A 22,397-nucleotide genomic window follows, 5' to 3' on the forward strand; every position below is an offset into this window, starting at 1 on the left:
AAATGTAATTTAATGTAGAACAAAATGTTAAATACAGGTAAAACAACTGTAAAAATTAATACGGACATTTCGGACCGTATTCTGAAATACTGTATAATATAGAGTGCACAAAGCAGCCATTCTTGATTTCCTATCGTTCATCGGTTGGCGCATGGGAGTGCTCTTTCTTTAGTTTTTTAACAAGTTGACCATGTTAAGCACGAGAAGCCAGCACGTTCAAAAGTGTAAAGAAGTCAGAATGCATTAGTTAGCTTGACACCCCATTTTTAATTTGCATTAAAAATCAACTTTTTCGAGGTCGCTATATCAACTGCGCTTGGGCACAGGCTGGAAAGGGCCTCAGAGAATCATCAGTCTTTCCTGATTAACGACTGGCTCGTTTTACTGACGATTAACGCCCCACCCACTTGTCACCCTTGTTAATCATTTTGTTATTGTTTCATTCTCCTCATCAGTTTTTTGTCATTGCTGTCTCTCTCTTCTTTCCTGTTTCTCATTTGTGTCATGATTTTCCTCCTTTCATATTGAGGGTAGTGGTAGTCTATGGTAGCCTATGGTAGCCTACGAAACACTCGTAGAGGTGGTACTCATTAGTCAAGAGACTGACTTTATTACATCAGCAATTCACATCTGTATAAACCATCAAGGACAATATCCATATTAAAAAGGGGCAAAGCTTACGTGCAACTATTTAGAAATAGACCAGATACTTGCATTGGCTTTTAGGTGTGCTGGGTTTGCGCTGATGGAAGTTGGGTATCCTGATGCGTTTAAAGCGAGTGGTGAGTCCGTTGGATTCTCCCTGAGAACCGGATTGGCTGACGAAGGAAGAGCGAATTTGGCCGAAGCAAACTGCCGGAAAAAGGCTGTCTCCAGGGAGGAGACGAGCAACGAATCAATTAGCAACGAGCAACGTTTCTTCCGTGCACAGATGTTTTAACCCTGAGGGCCAGAGTGGGCGATCCAAAGTAGTGAGCTGATTTTGAGCGGGAAACATGTTTCTTTGTCCGGCTCGATAGCTCATTTGCATTTATGGTCGCCTGGAAGTTTTGGCGATGTAATATTCTTAGACGAAGATAAAATGAGTATGATATAAAATACATTACTGTGCTATACACCATCATTTAAAGAAGGAAAAGGGGAACATGTATATATGAAACATGATAGGTTATTAGAACATTGACCTATAATTTGTACAAGAACACAATTATGAGCCTAGCTATGGCGAAACACCTATGCCTTTGATGTTATGGTTAGGGTAGCATACCATGGGAACAAACATACACGGTCCGACCCGACTCTACAAAGGATTTCCATTACATGACCAAGTATGGGGTCTCTATCCCTCACTCTATAGCGCCACCGACAGTTCAAAAATGCACTTTTCAAACGGCTATAACTGTTTGCAAATGCACAAATCGATCCACAAATGTGCAGAAAGACGGAATTTTCGCCGTTGCTAAAAATGAAGACTTCGCAAACTTTTCAAAGTTGACCTAAAAATGTGAGAAGTTATTGTAGTAAATGTGAAAAACAGTTTTTTGTTGCTACTACAAATTTTGTTAGGTTTTTCTGGGGTAATCTTTGGACAGAGTCACACTCAGGGGTAATTTCTTGTAGATACACCTCTTCAAAGTTGACTGTGTCGTTCTCTCTTTCTCTTATTGAGCTATTCTGACTGGATGTAAATACATTGACAGCCAAGTCAACGGAGTGATACACCTTATAAATTTGCAAGTCTCGGGGGGAAGAGGTCGACGGTTTGAATCTCATGTTGCGCATTTATAAATTTCAATTTGCAAGTATGTAAACTAAGGAAATTTAATGTTGTTTCAGTAATGAAATAAAAGTGCGATGCAACTTAAGTTGATTACAATACATGTAAATATATACAATCAGAAACAAGGTAAGTACAAAATGACATTCTTGCATTGTCACTTCTGACATCTGTTCCTCCTCTACACCATATTTCTGCTACGTTTGCTCTACTGTCTCATTGTGTGTCGTGGGTACACTGGGGGAAGTGTGGGCTGCGTGTGGGGGAAGCGTGGGCTGGGTGTGGTGGGTACACTGGGTATAATGTGGGCTTGGCCCCAGTGGTGCTGCTTGCAGCTCTTTTCCCTTTGTTTCTCTTGTCCTGTGTTAGACTGATGTTGATATTTTGTATTATTTTGCTGTTTATTGTGTCTTTAATACGTGCCACTTGTGTCTTTTGCAAGTTCATTATGCAAAAAACAATAAGTCGGTTCAAGTTGAATTTGGAATTGATAGCGATGTTGAGTGCACTGTAATGTGCTTATTATTTAGAGTTTCCTTTGTTTAAACACACATGCCCTAAATGCTCAAGAAATCCTGGACATGGCTCAGATGTTTCTGTAGAATTGTGATTTGTGCCCTGGAACTGGACACTCCAGGACTAAAGGTAGTATTGTTCATCTCTTCTTTTTCAGCTCCATCTGGACGTCTGGACACATGGCTCAAAATACCAGACGATGATGGTGATGATATTGCACAGCTTTATTGGAAAGTAAGAGCGCCTCTCACAACACTGACATGCTTGAAATTCGCTAGTATATATATTAGATTAGATTCAACTTTATTGTCATTACACATATACAGTGTAACGAAATGTAGTTTAGGTCTAACCAGAAGTGCAGTTAGCAAGTGCAGGATATACAGTTAGAATTAATACAGAATACAATATGAGAGAATATAATACAGTGGGCATGGACTATACAAATATTTTGCAGTAGGTATTTTCTATGAACAATATATACAGATGGCTATATACTATGAACATTAATGTACAGGTGGATATGAACAGATAATAATTTAGACTAAAATTGTGCAAGTGACTTAGGTATGCATAAATTATTGACATTGGCTATTAAAGTTGCAGTGCAATAGGTGAGTTAATGCAGTTATTAAAGTTACGGTGCAGTATACAAGTTAATGCAGTTATTAAAGTTACGGTGCAGTATACAAGTTAATGCAGTTAATAGGTTGCAGTCCAAAAGATGAGTTAATGCAGTTAATAAGGTTACAGAGCAGTAGATTAGTTAATGCAGTTATTGAAGTTACAGTGCAATAGATGAGTAGATGCAGTTAATAGAATTACAGTGCAGTAGATAGGTTAGTGCAGTTATGGAAGTGGTCCATTAGTGCAAATGAGCATTAAGTTAAATATTCCTGGTGTGCAAGTGAGCAGTATAGAGTGACATTACAGTTCAAAAGTCTTTTGCTGTTGATGATGCGGAGTCTAATCTCGTCCATTTTGTTAATTAATGATTGAACATTAGCAAGGAAAATGCTGGGTAAAGAGACGGTGTGGTGTTAGCTTTAGCCTAGCTCTTAGCCCTCCGCGCTTCCCCCGCATTTGTTTACGATCTCGACGCCGCCGACGAGCACTTCCGCCCGGCCGTGTGAGGTGCTTAGCATCGGATGTTCTGACGATCTCAGGGACGAGTTGAATGTTGCTGATACAACTTCTGGACATGCGTAAACTGATATCCAAAAGCTCCTGCCAGGTGTACGATGTAAATGCACAACTGTTCTGGATGAACAGACCCGAGATGAGCAAGAAATACACTATATAAATGCTAAAACTGGAGAGACGCTGAGCCTCGCGATGTTCACGCGCCGCCATTTTGGTGATCTCATATACATATATATGTACATTCCTGAACAAAATCTTAAGAAAACATTGCAAATTGCCCATTTCTCGCTGGCTGTTCATCAGCTTCAGACCATAGCCCAAAAAAATCCACAACCGAACTAATAGTGTCAAAAATGGACTCAGTAGTGAGTTGCCCCACCGTTTTTGTTGATCACTTCAAACACTCTTTTCGGCATGCTTGATGCGACTGTTTCCAGGAGGCTGGTGGGCACGTTGCGCCATGTTGTGAAGATGGTTTCGGGAATGGCATCCACATTCTGGAATTGATGTCCGTTTTTGTAAACATCCCTTGTCATCTATTTCCATACGTTCTCAATGGGATTTAGATCAGAAGAGTGACGTTACACTCCTGGAAGAAGTCCTTTGTCAGGCGGGCAATGTGAACTGCAGTGTTGTCCTGTTGAAAGATCCAGTCATTTCCACACAGACGAGGGCCCTCAGTCAAGTGGGATGCCCGCTGCAACATTTCCTCATAACCAGCCGCTATTTGACAGCCCTGTACAACCTGACGCTCAATTTTCCCATTGAAGGAAAAAGCACCCCAGATCATGATGGAGCCTCCAACACTGTGCAGCATAGAAACCATCTCCAGTGGGATCTCCTTGTCATGTCAGTAACGTTGGAAGTCATCAGGACCGACCAGGTAAAAATTATCATCAGAGAATCAATTAGTGAACAAACTCCTTCGCACACCTGCAGGTGATAGGTGCGTAGGATAACAAGACCAATTGGGTATAGGTCGTATCAGCAAATAGGAAACTCCTGCACACTATCGTAACTTGCACATAAAATGATTTAATGACTCAACGTTTTCGGTCACACAACCTTCATCAGGAATATACAAATGTTCAAATTCATCTCTTTTTCTAATAAACACACGACCAATCAACAGAGCTCCATCTGTAAACAATTAAGCTCATTAAGAGAACATAATTACCACCACATATTATATAAATACATATATATAAATCTACAATATTCCAACATTTCATATTAGCTGGGAGGAATCATCTGGTCTTGATGAGATATTTTGCTGAGTACCATCTGCATAGCAATGGAAGCTAATTCCATGTTTTTAATAATGTTTCCGAGGGGCAGCATGTATATGGAGAACAGCACGGGTCCCAGAACCGATCCCTGAGGTAATCCATAGTTTACTTGTGTTAGATTTGATGATTCCTCATTTAAATGGACAAATTGATGTCTGTCTGACAAGTAAGATCTGAACCATTGTAGTGTCCCTCAATACCGGTATAATTGTGTAAGCGATCTAGAAGTATGTTATGGTCTACGGTATCGAACGCAGCACTAAGGTCAAGCAGGACTAGGAGTGAGATGTTGCCTTTATCTGATGCTATAAGCAGGTTGTTTGTAATTTTAACGAGTGCAGTTTCAGTACTATGATGCGGTAAAAAGCCTGACCGAAAGTGTATTTCGTTATTTTGTAAGAAAGAGCACAACTGAGTGGAAGCTACTTTTTCTAGAACTTTAGACAGGTATGGGAGATTTGAATTCAGTCAATAGTTTCCTAGTTCATTTGGATCTAAGTTTGGTTTCTTGATTTGAGGCTTAATGACGGCCATTTTAAAGGGTCCTGGGACATGGCCTAGATTAATTGATGAGTTGATAATTTAATAAATGGGCTCAATTGCAACAGGTAGTAACTCTTTTAATAATTTAGTTGGTATGGGGTCTAATAAGCAAGTTGTAGGTTTAGATGTTGCAATAAGTTTAATTAAATTATCCTGTTTTATAGGTGAAAAACGCTGTAGCCTTTCTTTTGAGCGGTGGTTGGTACTAATTCATAGGACAGACTTGGAGGTTGAGTTTTTACTATTTTGTCGCGAATGTTTTCGATTTTCTCTGTAAAAAATATCATGAATTCATTGCTACCAAGGCGGAATAGCCAGGTCAGTTTATGTCTGTTTATTTGTTAATTTAGCAACTGTGCTAAATAAAAACCTAGGATTGTTTTTGTTGGTTTCTATCAGGTTACGGAGGTGCTCAGCCTTTGCAGCTTTAAGTGCCTTTTTATAACAATTTGGACTCTCTTTCCTCGCCATTTTAAAGACCTCTAATTGCGATTTTATCCATTTGCGCTCTAGTTTACGTGTTTCTCGAAAGGGCGCGAGTGGTGCTATTGTACCATGGTGCAATATTTTTCTCATTAATCTTTTTTGACTTCATAGGTGCAACAGCTTCTAATGTATTAGAGAAAATTGTGCCCAATTTGTTGGTCATGTCATCGAGCGATTCTTTATTTATTGGTATGGTTATTAACGGAGTCAGATCTGGCAAGCTCTTTGCGAAAGTCAAGTCAAGTCAGCTTTATTTATATAGCGTTTTTTACAATTTTCATTGTTACAAAGCAGCTGTACAAGAAAACATTGACTAGAAGTAAAACATAAAAGGTTATGGAAGTCAAAACACAGGTCAAATATCAGACACACAATAAATTCCTATATGCAGTGTTAATTAAATAAGACTACCAAATTCTAGCAGCCCCCCCGGCCAGGCAAACAGCGCAAACCAGTATGCAAACGGTGGCAAGGAACCCAAAACTCCATTGGAGGAGAAAAAACCTCAGAAGGAAACCAGGCCTAACCAGGGGATTCCAGTTCCCCTCTGGCAAAAACTGCTGCCTCTGCACAAGTTCGACAGTGCTTGCACAACAAGGCAAAATAAAAAAAATTAGATTTAAAATTATCATTAATAATCTAATAGCGACTGAAGTTTTGTAGAGTCGCCACGTCCTTCGTCCAGCATTTCTCAGGTCTCGGAATGGATTGCGCCCTGCCCGCTCCGGTAACCTTGGACTGCATCCTGCCCGCTCTAGTAACCTTGGAACAATGAGACAAGACTGGCTGAGAGTAGAGTACTGTTCTGCACTCTTTGATGCAACAAATGCATCAGTTGTTATTGGAAGTGTCCCTGGTTCCGGTTGATCTAACTAGTGCAGCCTAGATCTTTGAAATATATATATTATGATAGTGTAGTGTATGCAAGATTAAAAAGATGCGTCTTTAGTCTAGATTTAAACTGACAGAGTGTGTCTGCCTCCCGGACAGTGCAGGGAAGACTGTTCCAAAGTTTAGGCGCTAGATAGGAAAAGGATCTGCCGCCTGCACTTGATTTTGAAATTCTAGGTATTACCAACTGACCTGACACCTGAGAGCGTAGTGCACATGATGGACTATAATACGTTAGAAGTTCTCTCAAGTAGTGAGGAGCTAAACCATGCAAGGCTTTATAGGTAATAAGCAAGATTTTAAAGTTTATGTAATGCTTTATAGGTAACCAGTGCAAGGTTGACAGAACCGGGCTAATATGCTCATACTTTTTTGTACGAGTAGGAACTCGAACTGCTGCATTTTGGACCAGTTGGAGTTTTTGTAATAGGCCTGCAGGGCAACCACCTAATAGTGCATTACAGTAATCTAGTCTTGATGTCATAAAGGCATGTATAAGCTTCTCTGCATGTGACGGTGACAGCATATGACGTGGTTTAGATATATTTTTAAGATGAAAAAACGCAATTTTACAGGTGTTGGCGACCTGGTTCTCAAATGACAGAGTACTATCGAATATAAAGCCAATATTCTTAGCTGAAGATGAGGGTTTTATGGAAGATCCATCAATAGTTAAGCAGTATTCGTGGTTGTTACGTAGGGTGGTTTTCAGTCCAATAAGTAACACTTCAGTTTTGTCCGAGTTCAGTAATAAAAAATTGCTACTCATCCACTTTTTTATATTGACTATGCATTCCACTATTCGATGGAATTGCTGTGTTTCATGAGGCTTCGAGGAAATATAGAGTTGGGTATCATCAGCATAACAGTGAAAGCTAACTCTGTGTCGCTTCATTATATCTCCTAGAGGTAGCATGTATAATGTGAAGAGCATAGGCCCTAAGACTGAGCCCCGTGGTACACCGTACTGGACTTGCGATTTGCGTGATACCTCATTGTTTATTGCTGATGTCATATGGAGAGATTATGGTTCATTTTATTTCGTGCTTCTTGTGTGTATTGTCACTGGTTGTTTTCTTTTCTTATTTGAGTTTTTTTGCTTTTATTTTATTCACGCTATTATTTTGGTGGTTGTTTGAACATGATTTGGAATGTGTGGTAACGCCCCCGTGTTCTTCTGGGTGCCCGGACCACAGCTGATTAGATGGACAGCTGTTGGTGATTGCCACGTCAAATCACAGACTGTTAAAAAAGCGAAGGAACTGGGGCGGTGTGTGTCTGTGGCCCGCGAACTCTGTTGTTGCAACTCTGTCGCCACGTCATTGCTGGATTGTTTATGTTGTCACCACGATCATCGCACGGATAATTGTCTGCTTGTGTCGAAGCCTGAGGTTTTGCTGATGTGCCGGTTCCGCTGTCGACTCTGTGTGGGTTCGTCTCCTCCTCTGTTGCATTGCTGTCGTCCGCTGCTGTGCTAAGCTTACTGTCACCCTCTGCTGTGCTGGAAATTCTGCCGTCCTCGGTTGCGCTGGGATTGCTGCTGTCCTTTGCTGCGCTGCCCGAGCCCCGCCTTGTCCGTTCTGGTCCTGTAGTTTGAGGAGCGCTGTTCAACGAGACTGGGAGTTAGATTCGTCTGCTCCCAGTTTATGGGTGAGTGACGTTCTAGCTAAGTTATGCTGTCTTGCCTCGTCCGAAGTTAAGATCCACGTCACGGTCTCATCTAAACTGGAGAGTGTCAGGCTGTCCACTGTAGTCTTACCATAACATATAACCTATTCACGGATTGTAGTGCTTTACTTGATTATTGCACGATTGATAGCTTTTAGTGTGGTGCTGTGCTTATGCTGTGTTTGATATCTATTGTGGAGATACTGGCGGCTTTTCTTCCTGTTGTGTGAGTGTTGTGTTGGTGCGTGCGGTGATGGACAGGTGGCCTGCTGCGTATACGTCACTGCCTAGCGTGAGACGGACTTGAGAGAGAGAGGGACCGCTTATGGACTGTGTATCTATGGACTTCCAGTGGACCTGAACGTGTTGCCTGATGTCCAGCTTTTACTTTGATTAATAATTTTAAGAGCCTGATTGAGTGTGTGTGTGCATGGGCACCTCATTTATTTATTGAATTAGTTTATAATAAATATATATTTTTACTGAATTTGTTGTCTTGGTGAATCTGTTGTGTTGCTCCCACCAAACTAAAATAACTTGCAGTTACTTATTTAATCGAGTCCCAGCTCTTCAATTGGGTGGCGTAGTCGAGCTATATTGCCTATGTCACACTACATATTGAAAACGGTCGCATAAATAAGATCTAAGCCATTTCAAAGCTATTTCCTTAATACCGACATCATTTTCGAGTCTATGTAGGATCATGCTGTGGTCAATGGTGTCGAATGCAGCACTAAGATCTAGCAGCACCAATAAGGAGATACAACCTCGGTCAGACGCGGTAATGGAAATCTTCATTAATCTCATTCCTTTGGAGGAAGGAGCATATTTGAGTTGAGACTACTTTTTCCAGAACTTTAGAAAAGAAATGTAGATTTGAAATAAGTCTGTAGTTAACTAGTTCTCCAGGGTCCAGATGGTTTTTTTTGACAAGGGGCCTTATATACAGCCACCACATGTCCTAATGTCAGAGATGAGTTAATAGTGCTAAGTAGAGGATCTATAATTTCTGGGAGCATCTCTTTCAGTAGATTTGTAGCTATAGGGTCTAACATGCATGCAGTTGATTTAGATGATCTAATGATTTTAGAGAGTTCATCGTGATCTATAGTAGAAAATAGACATAATTTCTCCTTAGAGGCGCTGTAGTTAGTCGTTTGTTCAGCGGGATTCACTTCTGGTTGCACAGGTATAATCTTTTCTCTAATATCTTGGATTTTGTTTGTGAAATAGTTCATAAATTCATCACTGCTATGCTGGTACACAGAATCAGAAGTCGCTGACGATTTATTTTTGGTTAATTTAGCCACTGTATCAAATAAAAACCTAGGGTTATGCTGGTTTTCTTCTATTAGTGATGAAAGGTAGGCAGATGTATACGCTTTCCTGTATTTTTTAATACTATCCTTCCAGGTAGACGAAATAACTGTAATTTAGTTTTCTTCAAGTTGCGCTCCATTTTTCGTGCCGCTTTCTTTAGAGCCTGAGTGAGTTCATTATTCCACGGTGTCGGTCTGTCATTTTTAATCTTCTTTAAGCGCAGAGGAGCAACTATGTCTAGCATTTCCGAGAAGGTGGCATTAATATTTTCAATGGTAAAGTCAAGATCTTCAACGTTATTACTCGTGCTAGAGATTTGAGACAATTCAGGCAAATTATCAAGAAACGCACCTTTTGTAGTCGAAGTTATTGTTCTACAATATTTGTAACTTGGAGTTTGATTTGCCACCATTGGGTAGTGAAGCAAGCATGATACCAGATAATGATCCGAAATTCGCTCTGCTGAAGGATTTTTACGTCGTCCACGTTTATACCGTAAGACAATATTAAATCTAAAGTATGATTACGAAGGTGAGTGGGTCCTGACACATGTTGTCTAACGCCCATGGAGTTAAGAGTGTCTTTAAAAGCCATTCCTAAAGCATCTGTATCATTATCTACATGAATGTTAAAGTCACCAACAACAAGGACTCTGTCTGCAGCCAGTACTAGTTCTGATAAGAACCCACCAAATTCTTTAATAAAATCTGTGTGGTGCCCTGGAGGCCTATATACAATAGCCAGAATACATTTTAAAGATGTTTTATCCTTTGTATTAGGTGTTGATGCATCAAGTACCATGACTTCAAAAGAATTGTATTTAGGATTAGACTTCTGAGAAATGCTAAAAGAGTTACGGTAAAGTGCAGCAACACCTCCCTCTCTGCCTTTTAGGCGAGGCTCGTGTTTATAATAATAATCTTGGGGGACAGACTCATTTAAAGCAATATAATCATCTGGCTTTAGCCATGTTTCTGTTAGACAGAGCATGTCTATTTTATGATCTGTTATCATATCGTTAACAAAAAGTGCTTTTATTAGAGAGAGATCTAATATTTAGCAATCCGAGTCGTAACAGTTGATTATCTGCATTATGTTTATGTTTAGTTAGTTTAACGTTAATTAAATTACCTTTGAGAGGTTTACACATTATTTATGTTTGCTAATCCAGGGGACAGACACAGTCTCTATTTTATGATGTTTGGGAGAAAGTATTATCGCATGTTGTGTATTATGTGTGTTCTGCAACGTGAGACGGCAGGCAGACCGTTGGTTAAGCCATTCTGTCTGCTCCCTGACCTGGGCCCCAGTGAGTCAAGTTTTAGCATTAAGACTATGTGCCATATTTCTAGACAGTAGAAAAGCTCCAGCCCAGGAGGGATGGAGACCATCACTTTTCAACAGGTCAGGTCTGCCCTCAAAATTCTTCCAGTTATTTATAAAAACTATATAATTCTGCAGGCACCACTCAGACAACCAGCCATTTATATATGATAATCTGCTATGTATCTCATCACCACGATAAGTGGGGAGGGGGCCAGAGAATATTACAGTGTCTGACATCGTGCTTGCGAGCTCACACAGCTCTTTAATATTATCTTTTGTGATCTACGATTGACGGAGTCGAACATCATTTGTGCTGACGTGAATAACAATCTTACTAAATTTACGATAAGCCTTAGCCAGCACATTTAAATTTGACTTGATGTCAGGCGCTCTGGCTCTGACTTGATGTTTGGCGCTCTGGCCATAGTCAAACATTTGACTATGGTGGCTGGTGCCTCTATGTTAACGTTCCGAACAATAGAATCACCGATAACTAGGGCACTTTCAGCAGGTTTCTCAGTCGGTGCGTCACTGAGCGGGGCAAACCTGTTCGAGACTGTAGTCGGAACGGTTGAGTGGTGTTTTGACCTGCGACTACACCGTCTCACAGTCACAAAGCTTCCCAGCTGCGGGGGTTGTTCAACCGGAACTGAACTGTGCGCGCTAATATTGCTCGCATCCAAAGTGTTTTCTAAGCTCCTTACATTCTTACTATCCTCAGATAAAGATTGGATGCGAGACTCTAATTCTGAGATCTTCTCTGTCAGCCTAGCTATTTCCCTGCATTTATCATGCAGGCAGTGTCGAGTTCCCCGCCAGGGAGAGCTGTTCTTTTTCCTGGCTGACATGCCAGCCCCTCGACAGTGCCGAGGGAAACTGGACATGAGAGTATGTGGTCAGTTGTCATGAACCACTCCTGGCGTCTGACAGACACCAGAACGCGCTTCTGCGCCTCCTGAATGGCACCCTTGCAAGGTGCTGCTCAAGGTATGCAGCGACCCCTGGTTTTGGGGATGATGAAGTGCGGCTGTAGAAGTCACTGGACATCTCGATCGCCTTCGCCAGAGGGGTGGCAGCCCCGGCCTGGAGCACGGGAACATCCCTGCCTCTGCTGAGGTAAGAGGATGCCCGAAGCCCGGCGTAGGTCTGGCGAACTGGATCGAATGCCGAGACGGACCGCACTCCCAGCCACCGTGATGGTTTGAAATGCTAAGCAAGCACCGAGGGACCTCACAGGGGGGCTACGATCTGCTTCATCAGACCTTGCTCGACATCGCCCACCTGCGCAAGATTGAGTCCGAGGTGTCTCTCCGGGCCACTGATGTGGACATCGTCCGACCCAGCCTGCGCTGCCACCGCGGTCCCCTGAGGGCCAGTCTGTGGCGGCACTACTTGGGTCGGTCTTACCCCGTGGGGCTCTCTTTAGCGCCCTGGCCTGCAGGATGGCCATGGCATAAGAGTGGTGGCAGCTTGGCCCAGCCTCAACACCAGAGATGTCAAGACCTTACATGCCCTGGATGGTGAGTCTAGGTCAAGCTCCCCAGGTGGCCGCCGTCTGCGGATACCCGCGACTGCATGCTCCACCCAGGGTAGAGCTGTAATCGGGCCTTAAAAGTTAGGCCCGACAAGGCCTGAGCCCGTCAGAATTCGGCCCGAGCCCGACAAGTACAATTTGATTGACAGGTTTTTACAAGCCCGAACCTGTTTACAGCCCGACATTATTAAAATGTGCGCACACACGTCACACAGACACAGCTCTTTTGTCTAATTTGTCAAGTAAAGTCAAGTCAAGAATGAGTCATTTAATTTAGGCTATACCTTTTTTTTATAATTTATTGGAAGTTGGAAAGAACAAAGAAATACAATAAGTCTTCTGTAACAACATTTCAGCATATGTCTCCATAATCACCAATACAAATGTATTTGTAACGAATTAAATCAAGATACATTCTAAACTAAAATAGGTATTTGGCAATAACGAAATTTGTTTATTTTAATTTGTTATTATTGCAGAACAACATACACAGGGGAACACAGTGTATTATTATATAGTAGGCCTACATTTATAATAGCATAAAAGAAAAAAATGCAATAATAAAAAAATATATTTTAGGGCCTTAATAATATAAGGAAATTAAGATAAAGGAGCAGGATTTGCTTCGCCACTTCTCTCCACAATCTGGGCTGGCCTCGACGCGACAGTGACCAGCAGCTGAAATGTAATAAAAGAAGAATAATGTAGCCTAAAGCCTATACTCTGCTGTTTAAATTATGCATTTAAGACTCAATTCATATTTAGATCTAATTTGAGAAACATTTACTCACCAAGATTAGGCTACATGTTTTTGTGGAGGAAAATTATCGAATCCACTGTGGATGGCTTAAGCGTGGTCCTGCGCTCGCTGATGGTGCGTCCGGCAGCACTGAACACCCTTTCACTGCTGCTGCTACTGGCCGGGATGCATAGCACCGATCTTGCTAATTTCGCAAGTTTTGGGTAGGATGTTTTGTTTCTCTTCCACCAGCCAAGAACATCCATCTCATTGTCCATATCAGCAGCCGTTTCGATGTAGCGAGTTACCTCGTCATTTTCCCAGTCAGCTTCCTTCACATTTTCCCACTCCGCAAAATTTGCCCTTTTTGTCGGAGGACTGTCAGTGGCTTCGACTCCGGAGAGCTCTGTGACCGGGTCTCGAATCTCCACATCTGGTGCACCTGCAGCCATGGCTTGCAGAATAGTGCGGACTTGATCATGTATGGCATTCCTGTCTGAGTGTGACAACATTCTCAGCTGATTAAATTTTGGCCAGAGGAATGTTGCGATCTTGTGGAGGTCCTGTATGATCACTTTACGCGCGAGCCAGTCTTCGTGCCGTTTACGCACGACAGCTTGTTGAGGGGAGTCCATGGCATTGGGCTGACAGTGGCGTTTCAGTTTCTCACTCCAGAGACACACACTATTAAGTGTTGGATACGTGTCTCCCTCAAGTTCCCTCTGTGCTTCATAGAACGGCTTCAGAAAGTTTAACAAAAAGTCCAGTGTGTCTGGGGCTATTTTCTCAATGCGCGCGCTCTCCCCTCGTGCATCCAGCTTTTCATGGAGCTCATGATAAATGGCCTGTATAGAAGTCAGTGTGAGGTATACCGTACTGAACCGAGTGTCTCCCATTTGCAGCAATGTTGTTGACAGTTGTGCAGCCAACCCTGACTGTTTAACGTACCTCACTAATGATTTAGAAGCAGAAATGGTATCTCCTATGTCTGGAGCACCGTCGGCTTTCGATAACTCGGCAATGTCGAGTCCATGGCGCAGTACCGTATTAATGAGATGGTCTATGCAGTCCAATCTTTGGTATGGCCGCAGAGCGAATTTAATGTTTGCCCCCTCATCGGTCACCCATACAATTTTGCTGAGAGTGGAAGCGTCAAGACCAAACTTTGTCACCAGTAGTTTCAGTATCTCCCGTCTGATATTTTCTCCCGTCTTTGCCTCTTCCAAAGGGAACATTGTAGTTGTCAGGGTTTTATTTACCAGTTCCATCTCCTCACTTATGAAATGGCATGTGATTGTCAAATAACTAATCTTCCGATAATCTTCTGTCCACATGTCTGTGGTCATTGCGACTGTTCCATCCTTTAACACAGTCTTAAGTTTCTGTACTAAAGCTTCCCTCTTTTCTTCTGCCATGTCAGTGCATTTCTTCGCAATTGTCACATGGCGGGGAATAACAGAATTTGCGGGAACCCTGCCATACGCAGCCCCGACATTAATTAGTTATTGCGCCAGCTCTTCAAAACCCTTGCCATTTACGATATTAAAAGGCCTAATATCTTTACAGCAAAAGCTGACACACTTCTCCGTCACTGTTTGTTTCACCTTTGCAGGGATGGGTTTTGATGCTGTAACAAACGATGTGATTGTAGGTTGTTGTTGATCCTGGGCACTGCCGGGTGTTGAACAGCTTCGATCAATATGCCTTCTCAGCGACGAATTCCCTGTCGTTTTGCTGTCGTACTTTAACAGAATGTCGCATCTTGCATTTCCCATATCCCACTGTCTCATTGTTCTCATGCACAATGTCAAAACATTTCCACACCTCAGACTTTGCTTTTTTACTCTTTGCAACTAAAACATAATCACCAGAGGCCCCCCGAGCCCAGCCCGAGCCCGTGTAAAATAATCAAAATTAAGATCGAACCCGCCGGGTTCGGGCAAAGATCTTCAGCTCTAACCCAGGGTGCATTGACATAGTCCCTAGCTGCCTCCCCGCCCCGAGGGAAGAGAGGGCGATAGAGTCAGCTAGACGGAAGCGCACCGAAGGGGGCGCTCCAGGTCTTACTGAACTCCTTATGCGCCTCAGTAAAACTCGGCACTTGAGCCGGGCACGGCTTGGAGTCGCGCCCGGACCCAATGTGCGAAGTACCCAGCCGCGAGCCTTGACGTCTGCTCTCACCTGTGCTCGACCTCCTGAGGGAGGGAGCTTCAGGGAATCGCCAGAGTCTGATGCCGGCAGGTCGCGCTCCGATGTTGCAGGGACACCTCACCTCCACGGCTCGTGTCCGAGCGCGTGGCTGAGGAATAAGACGGCTTAGGACCATCTTCGGGGAACTGCTAAACAAGCGAGACTGGGCGCGAGCGGTCCTCGAGCCGGCCGGCCGGCTGACGGATTAACGCTCACGATAATCACCCTCATTGCTCACCGTCGCTGACGGCAGGGCCGTAGCCGCTGCGGTCACAGAACGGGAAGCAGACGAGGTGGTGGCTGGATCTTGAGAGAACACAGCCACCGTGACGCAACGTCTGAATAGACATCCGCCCGCAGTGCGGGCAGGACGAATCCACGAGGCTGCCACAGTGGTCGGACCCACGAACACCTGCGGCAACCACAGTGTCCGTCCCCATCCTCGATGAGTGTACCGCACCCAAGAGATCAGCGGGCAATGCCACGCTGAAGAAATTGCTCTTTTAGAAAAACACCTCTGTGTTAACTCACCGGGTTTGAAGAGTAATTCCAATTTACCAAGGCTGCTCGGTGATTCTTAGTATATACGCTTAAGAGAGAAACCGTTAGCACACAAGAAAACTAGAAGGCGAGATGATATTTAGCAGTGTAAACAGAAAGCCCGCTAGCGCGCTTGTGCTATGCTAACGGCGCTGAGTGTTTTGGTTTAAGATCTTCAAGTAAATAACCAGGAGGTGGTTATTGAGATATCAGGATAAGTTTAGCAACAACAGTGATAAGTAACAATGTATGCTATGAATAAAATACACTAATATGAAAGAAAGTACAAGTGCAGTGATACAACAAACCGATTCCGCTGCAGTGAGGTGAAACTCCGTCTACCGGAAGCCGAAACTATCTTTTGTAGTGGAGGTAATTGTTCTACCCTGTCGATAACGAGTTAAAGGTCTGATTACTGCTGTGCGCAAAGTACCTGTTATAAGATCGGTGACATCGTCGCTTTGAGGCATAATATCTATATTGGTTAGATTGGCTCTGTGAGATATAATCAAGTCTAGTGTATGATTAAAACGATGAGTGGGTCCTTTAATGTGTTGTATTACTCCAAAAGACTGTAGTAGTTCTGTAAACGCCACAGCTAATGCATAGTTAGCGCTATCTACGTGGATATTAAAATCTCCAAAAATTAGTACTTTATCAACTTTAACCAATAGGTCCGATAGGAAGTCTGCGAACTCTTTCAGAAAATCAGTATAGGGACCAGGAGGTCTATACACCATAGCCAATGTAAAAGAAAGCAATGGTTTTTTACTTTTGTTAGGAATAATTATCTTCAACTCAAGCTCTTCAAATTATTTAAATTTATGCTCTGTTCTCTGGGTTACAGTAAGAAAGTTTCTAAATACTGTAGCGACACCGCCACCCCGACCAACCTGACGTGGCTCATGCATATAACAGTAGCTTGGTGGGGTAAACTCATTTAGACCGAAATAATCATTTGGTTTAAGCTAGGTCTCGGTAAGACAGAGTATAGCAAAACTGTTGTCCGTGATCATTTCATTTACAATAACTGCCTTTGAATTTAGTGATCTAATATTAAGTAGGCCAAACTTTATGAATTGGTTTTCATTGTTTATTACATTGTCGACGATCAAATTTTTTCTCTGACTTTTGCCAAAATAATTACTTTGTAGAATTATTCGGGGGACACATACTATATATTTGGAAACAGTAACATTTATAGCAGTTGAGGAGTACAGACTATGATTAAAGTTTTGACTTACCTGAGGGAGACTTACCGGAGGGAGACATAGTCAACAGGTACGTAGCACATTCGAGATGTTGTCGGACAGGACAGCCGCTCCAATGCTGCTTGGGTGCAGGCCGTCGGGGCGGAAGAGCCTAGGTCGCTCCCAGAACAGATCAAAATTATCAAAAATAAGAGCAGCTTCTGTTCAATACACCATGACATCAACCATTGATTAAGCGAAAAAAGTCTACTAAACTTTTCATTCCCTCGTCGGTAGGTAGGCAGCGGTCCTGATATGATGATCCTTGCTGCGGCGATGCGTTGCGTACTGTCTCGTTCAGTCTCCTGAAGTCCCTCTTCTTGATCTCCGGCTGCCGCATCCTGATGTCATTCACTCCCGCGTGCACGACAGCTCCGACGTTAGCGTCGTCCTTCAGGATCGCAGGTACCTGCGCAGACACATTAAGATCACGAGCGCCCGGAAAACAATGAGAGCGCACCTTATCTTTAGTGGAGGAAGCGTGTACGTTCCGGACGATCGAGTCTCCAATGATGACAGCGTTGCATTCGGTCTCGCAGAGGGCGGCAAAGCGGTTACTGGTCGGGATCTCGAAGACCGGTGGCAGCAGCTGAGTCATCTCACTGGTCCTGGCTTGCGCCTTTCGCCGTGGGTGTGCTGGTGCAGTAGTGAAGTTCATTCGGGCTGATCGTGTTCTCGAAGCCTGGGCTCTGTGCAGAGAAACACGCGGAGTAGAAGTGGTAGAAGTATTATAATCGCGATGAAAACTTACCGCAGATTTGCGAGCTTCAGCCCGGGATGTTTCCAGCACTGTTTTACGTTCTCGCAGCCGTGTCTGCTTCTCAAGTAAATCCTGGATCTGCTTCTCCACAGCCTCCAATTCAGACTGAAGTGCGAGCGTTTCCTCAGGTACAAACAGGTCTGAGATGTTAGCATTAGCCATTAGTGATGTAATAATGAGAAGAGCTGGTTAAGCAGTATGCAGGCTGGTAATGCTAACAGCCTTAGGTATGATATACTAAAGGATAGGTTTCACCCTCGATGAATAACAATTGAAAATACAATTCTTCAAGATATAACAAGAATTGACGATGTATTAGATTTGAAAGAGCTCCCGCTCGCGCTCTCAGTAAACAGTTAGGGTTAGAGGTTAGACAGGAAATGACGTCACAGTCTTCTCGAGAGATATGTTGCACAAGAGAATAAGTATTATTAACACAAAGCCCCAACCCCCTTAATCATTCATCACAATAGATAAACCAAAGAATATAGTTCTGATGTGCAATATAGAGCTACACAAAATAGAAAATAGCTTTAAAAGAAATAGTTAAAACTTAAAAAGAATTCCAACATCAGGGCAATGATCAAGAAGTTTGAATGGACTGGAGATTGTTAAAATCTGCTTGAAACAGGATGTGTGTCTATATTGTCTCAATGCACAGCGAGGAGAAGAATGTATATGTGGCCGAAGACTCTTCAAAGTGCACAGATGGAAAATTGCAGTAGTCAATCGAATTTTGGGTTCAGAAAGCATTTTCTGAAAATAAAGGAAAATTGGCTTGTTTGGGACACGGTTCAAGAAACAAATCTTCTGCTCTCATGCAAAAACAAACTCCACCATATTAATCTACCATACTGGTTCTTCAAGCAGGACTGGGGTCTTTGGCCATATTAATTGAAAAATATTTTTTTGGCAGCAATAACACAAGATAGATTTGGTTCACACTGGGACAAAAAATGCCCCATGTCCAGAGTTATTTATACCACCAGATCTTTATCGTATTGCTTTTATACCAGAGGTTAGAACCTTGTTTAGATACATGGCATCATGTTTTATATCAAATACCAAAAAATTAAGGAGGTGCAGAAAGTTTTGAATGCAAGGGTTGCAACTATTGTGACCAGGGTTTTTTTAAGATGATTTTTTTTCATAATGTGATATTCCCCCCACTTCAAAAATGTTTTTATTCTAATGAAATGTTGGAATATTTTTGATTTTTTAAATATAAGATCAAAAGGTGAAAAAAATGGCGATTTTTTTTTTACAGCCTTCTTTTCTCATACTTACCAAGGGTGCCAATAATTGTGGAGGGCACTGTATTGTTGTTTGTTAATTTACTTTAATACCTTTTATTTATATATTTACTGGTAAATGCAGAACAATGATGAGAAGAACGAAAGAATGAAAGGTTCTGAGAGAATGATTAAGCGAAGAAAAATATGAACTGCTCACAAATGAGCTGGACAGTGTGGGGGTTGGAGTCGCCACTCTACGTGGAGCATGACCTGCCGAGAAAGCGCATCGGCTGTCTGGTTGAGGTTGCCCAGGATATGAGATGCCTGCAGAGATTTCACCAGCTGCTGAGTCTAGAGGAGGAGGCGCCAGGCGAGTTGCGACATCTGCCGTGAGCGAATGCCACCCTGGGTTCTTCATTGCCGAGAACTGCTGCTACAAATCCTCGACGGTTTCACCGAACAGCCCACCTTGCGCAATGGGCGCATCAAGAAAGCATACCTTCTCTCATCTGCACAACTTGGAGCCAAACGTGCCAACCGGAGTGGACATCGTACGACCCAGTGCGTGCAGGCCATCACCTTGGTCACCCGGATTCACAATTTAGCCCCCAAGAACCCCTTTCCTCTGAATGCCCTCCCGACAAGACATTCGTACCTTTGGACCTCCGCAACAGAGTCATACACCAAGTTCACTCATCACACAGCTCCGGCCATCCCGACATTACTGCCACTCTTCAATTGCTCCAGAACAGCTTCTGGTGGCCAACCATGAGCACAGACACCACCAACTTTGGGCCTTATACTAACAAGTCATGCAATCATTTACCAGCTGGTTTACTGCAGCCTTTACCTCACCATTGATTTCAACACCGACCTCCCCGAGTCTAATGGCTAAACAACTTTACTCACTGTCATATATTGCTTCTCCAAAACATGTTTTGGATTGTATTCAATGTTGCCTCACCCCCCTTTCCAAGCTACCCACCACATTTGAGACAGCCGAAACGTTGTGCAACTCAGTTTTACGCTTCTTTGAAGATATCGTGTTGGATCAAGGCCCCCAGTTTACATCCCAAATATTGTCAAATTTTTTCCAACAACTCAATATCAACATATGTCTCACTTCAGGTTACCACCCCCAATCCAACAAACCGGCAGAATGCCTCAACCTAGAATCTCACTTCCTCAGATCCTATTGTCACCAGAATCAAAACGATTGGAGTAGTTACCTCTTATGGGTCGAATATGCTCAGAACTGTCTACAAAAACCTTCCACAGTATGAACTCAATTTCCATTTATAATTGTAATATATTTATAATATATTTGAGAACAAGCTCATGCGGACCTAACGAAAAAAACGGTTAATAAAGCAGACTGCACATAATAGGCCTCTTACAAAGATAAACACACTCCGCTGCGTGGAAAAATTGCTGAGCGATCAAGTTTATTAAAGCGATTTTGTAACTCTTGTTTCCTGGCAGTTTTATAGCAACTTTAGGGGATCATTGCTCCATGTGAATGGGCTAAGTGAAGTACAACTCATATTGATGGGTGAAAATCTGCTTAGATAGGAGGCGCAACTGCACATATCCGATTCATAGCAGATTTATTTCCACATACGATTGTTTTCCATGTGTTTTTTTCCTGCTTACACGGTCATGGGTCATATCTGATCTGTGCTACATTGGAGGACAAAATCGGAATTGGGTCACTTGATACATGCAGTGTAAATGTGGCCATTGTACCAGGTTGACAGACACTTTTATCCAAACAAACGGAGATACACATTTGATTGGTATATACGATACATATGTCTGATCTTTGTGCTGATAACACACTGCTTTACCACTTGAGCTACAAGAACCATACTTTTTCTTCACCTGGAATATTGCCTTTTACTCATCATCTCATTTCAGCCCTCACAACACTTTCGTGCCAATGGCAGGATTAAGTCATACACTGTTGAATCCAAGGAGCCACAACAGATTTTATGTGATACAAGAGAAAACTACTGCTTTTTCAATCTCAGTAAGTGGATTCGACAGGTCTACCTTACTGCCTCTAATGCAGACGGCAGCTCCACACCTATTGAAGTCAAAGTATATGGGAAGAAAGGTATGTAGAATTCCCATGCTAATGTTCAGTGCACTGGTCTTTAAATGATCCCACATCATGCTTGATTTTGTCTTTTGGTAGGACTGGAACCTGTGTCTAACATAAGTGTGCATCGCCAGTCTGAGAGCTCAGTTCTGATAGTGTGGAATAGCTTGGTGTCCTCTCGTGTCATGGGATACATGCTGGAGTGGAGATCTCTCAGCAAGACACCTGCAGCCCAACTCTTCTTCACACTGCTCGACAAAAATCACTCCAGTACTGTAGTAACAGGTATCATATAACAAACTAGCTCACAGTGTGCTACATCCTGCGCTTGCTTTATGAATCTGCTAACAAGGTACATTCTCAAAACTGACTTCAGTTAAAAATGTTAGGACACTGAATCTTTTATTGAAGTTACAGTATGTGTCATTGCTTAATGTTCTAAAAACATTAGTGTGGCGAGCAGGGTGGGACGAGAGCCGTGAGAGAACGGCGCAAGCCCGGTGACGGGAGTGATAATGAGCAAATGTACTTACATGGAACACAATAAATCAGTCAGGATCTAACCAGAAGAGATTAAACAACTCCACAAACCATTACATATTGACTTATTACAAACAACTTTTATCCAATGCTACTTATGAATGTTTGTCAATTAGCTAAACAATAACTATAATTTACAGAGTCATGTTTACAAGAAGGATTAAAGCTATGGCAAGGAGAAATTAACAACACACGCACACATAGAATATTAAAAAAATTAAGCTAGGAAGTAAATGGGAAGGAAAGTGCATTGAATAGAAAGTTTAATTACAATGTTGAACACTTAGTTTGAGAGAAATGTATTGTAAATGTATTGCTTTTTACTAGGTTCAAGATACATTTCTGAATATTTAAAGGGATACTTCAGCCAAGAACCAAAATTTCCCCATGTTTCAATCATGCTCATCTGCATCCTAACTGAATATGACTTTATTCTTATAATAATTCAAGATCCACAATGTTTAGACGTCTGGTTAAAGTTCCCTTTCTGCCGGTCTCTCGACGTTGTGTCGAACTAACATATGGGGTTCGCCCTTGAGAACCTATCAT

At 42.5% G+C, this 22,397-nt stretch overlaps 1 protein-coding gene across 2 annotated transcripts in view; it reads left to right on the top strand.

Annotated features, from left to right (window-relative positions):
- Positions 1 to 22,397, top strand: part of csf3r (colony stimulating factor 3 receptor) — a 70,425-nt gene that overhangs the window by 35,714 nt on the left and 12,314 nt on the right. For both annotated transcript variants that reach the window (XM_079469779.1, XM_079469780.1), the window contains 3 exons: positions 2,451 to 2,527; positions 21,125 to 21,323; positions 21,405 to 21,593. In XM_079469779.1, the coding sequence (XP_079325905.1) occupies positions 2,451 to 2,527; positions 21,125 to 21,323; positions 21,405 to 21,593 (465 nt within the window). The remainder of the gene's footprint in view (positions 1 to 2,450; positions 2,528 to 21,124; positions 21,324 to 21,404; positions 21,594 to 22,397) is intronic.

Source organism: Barbatula barbatula, assembly GCF_947034865.1.
Source record: "Barbatula barbatula genome assembly, chromosome: 12".
Classification (NCBI taxonomy): domain Eukaryota; kingdom Metazoa; phylum Chordata; class Actinopteri; order Cypriniformes; family Nemacheilidae; genus Barbatula; species Barbatula barbatula.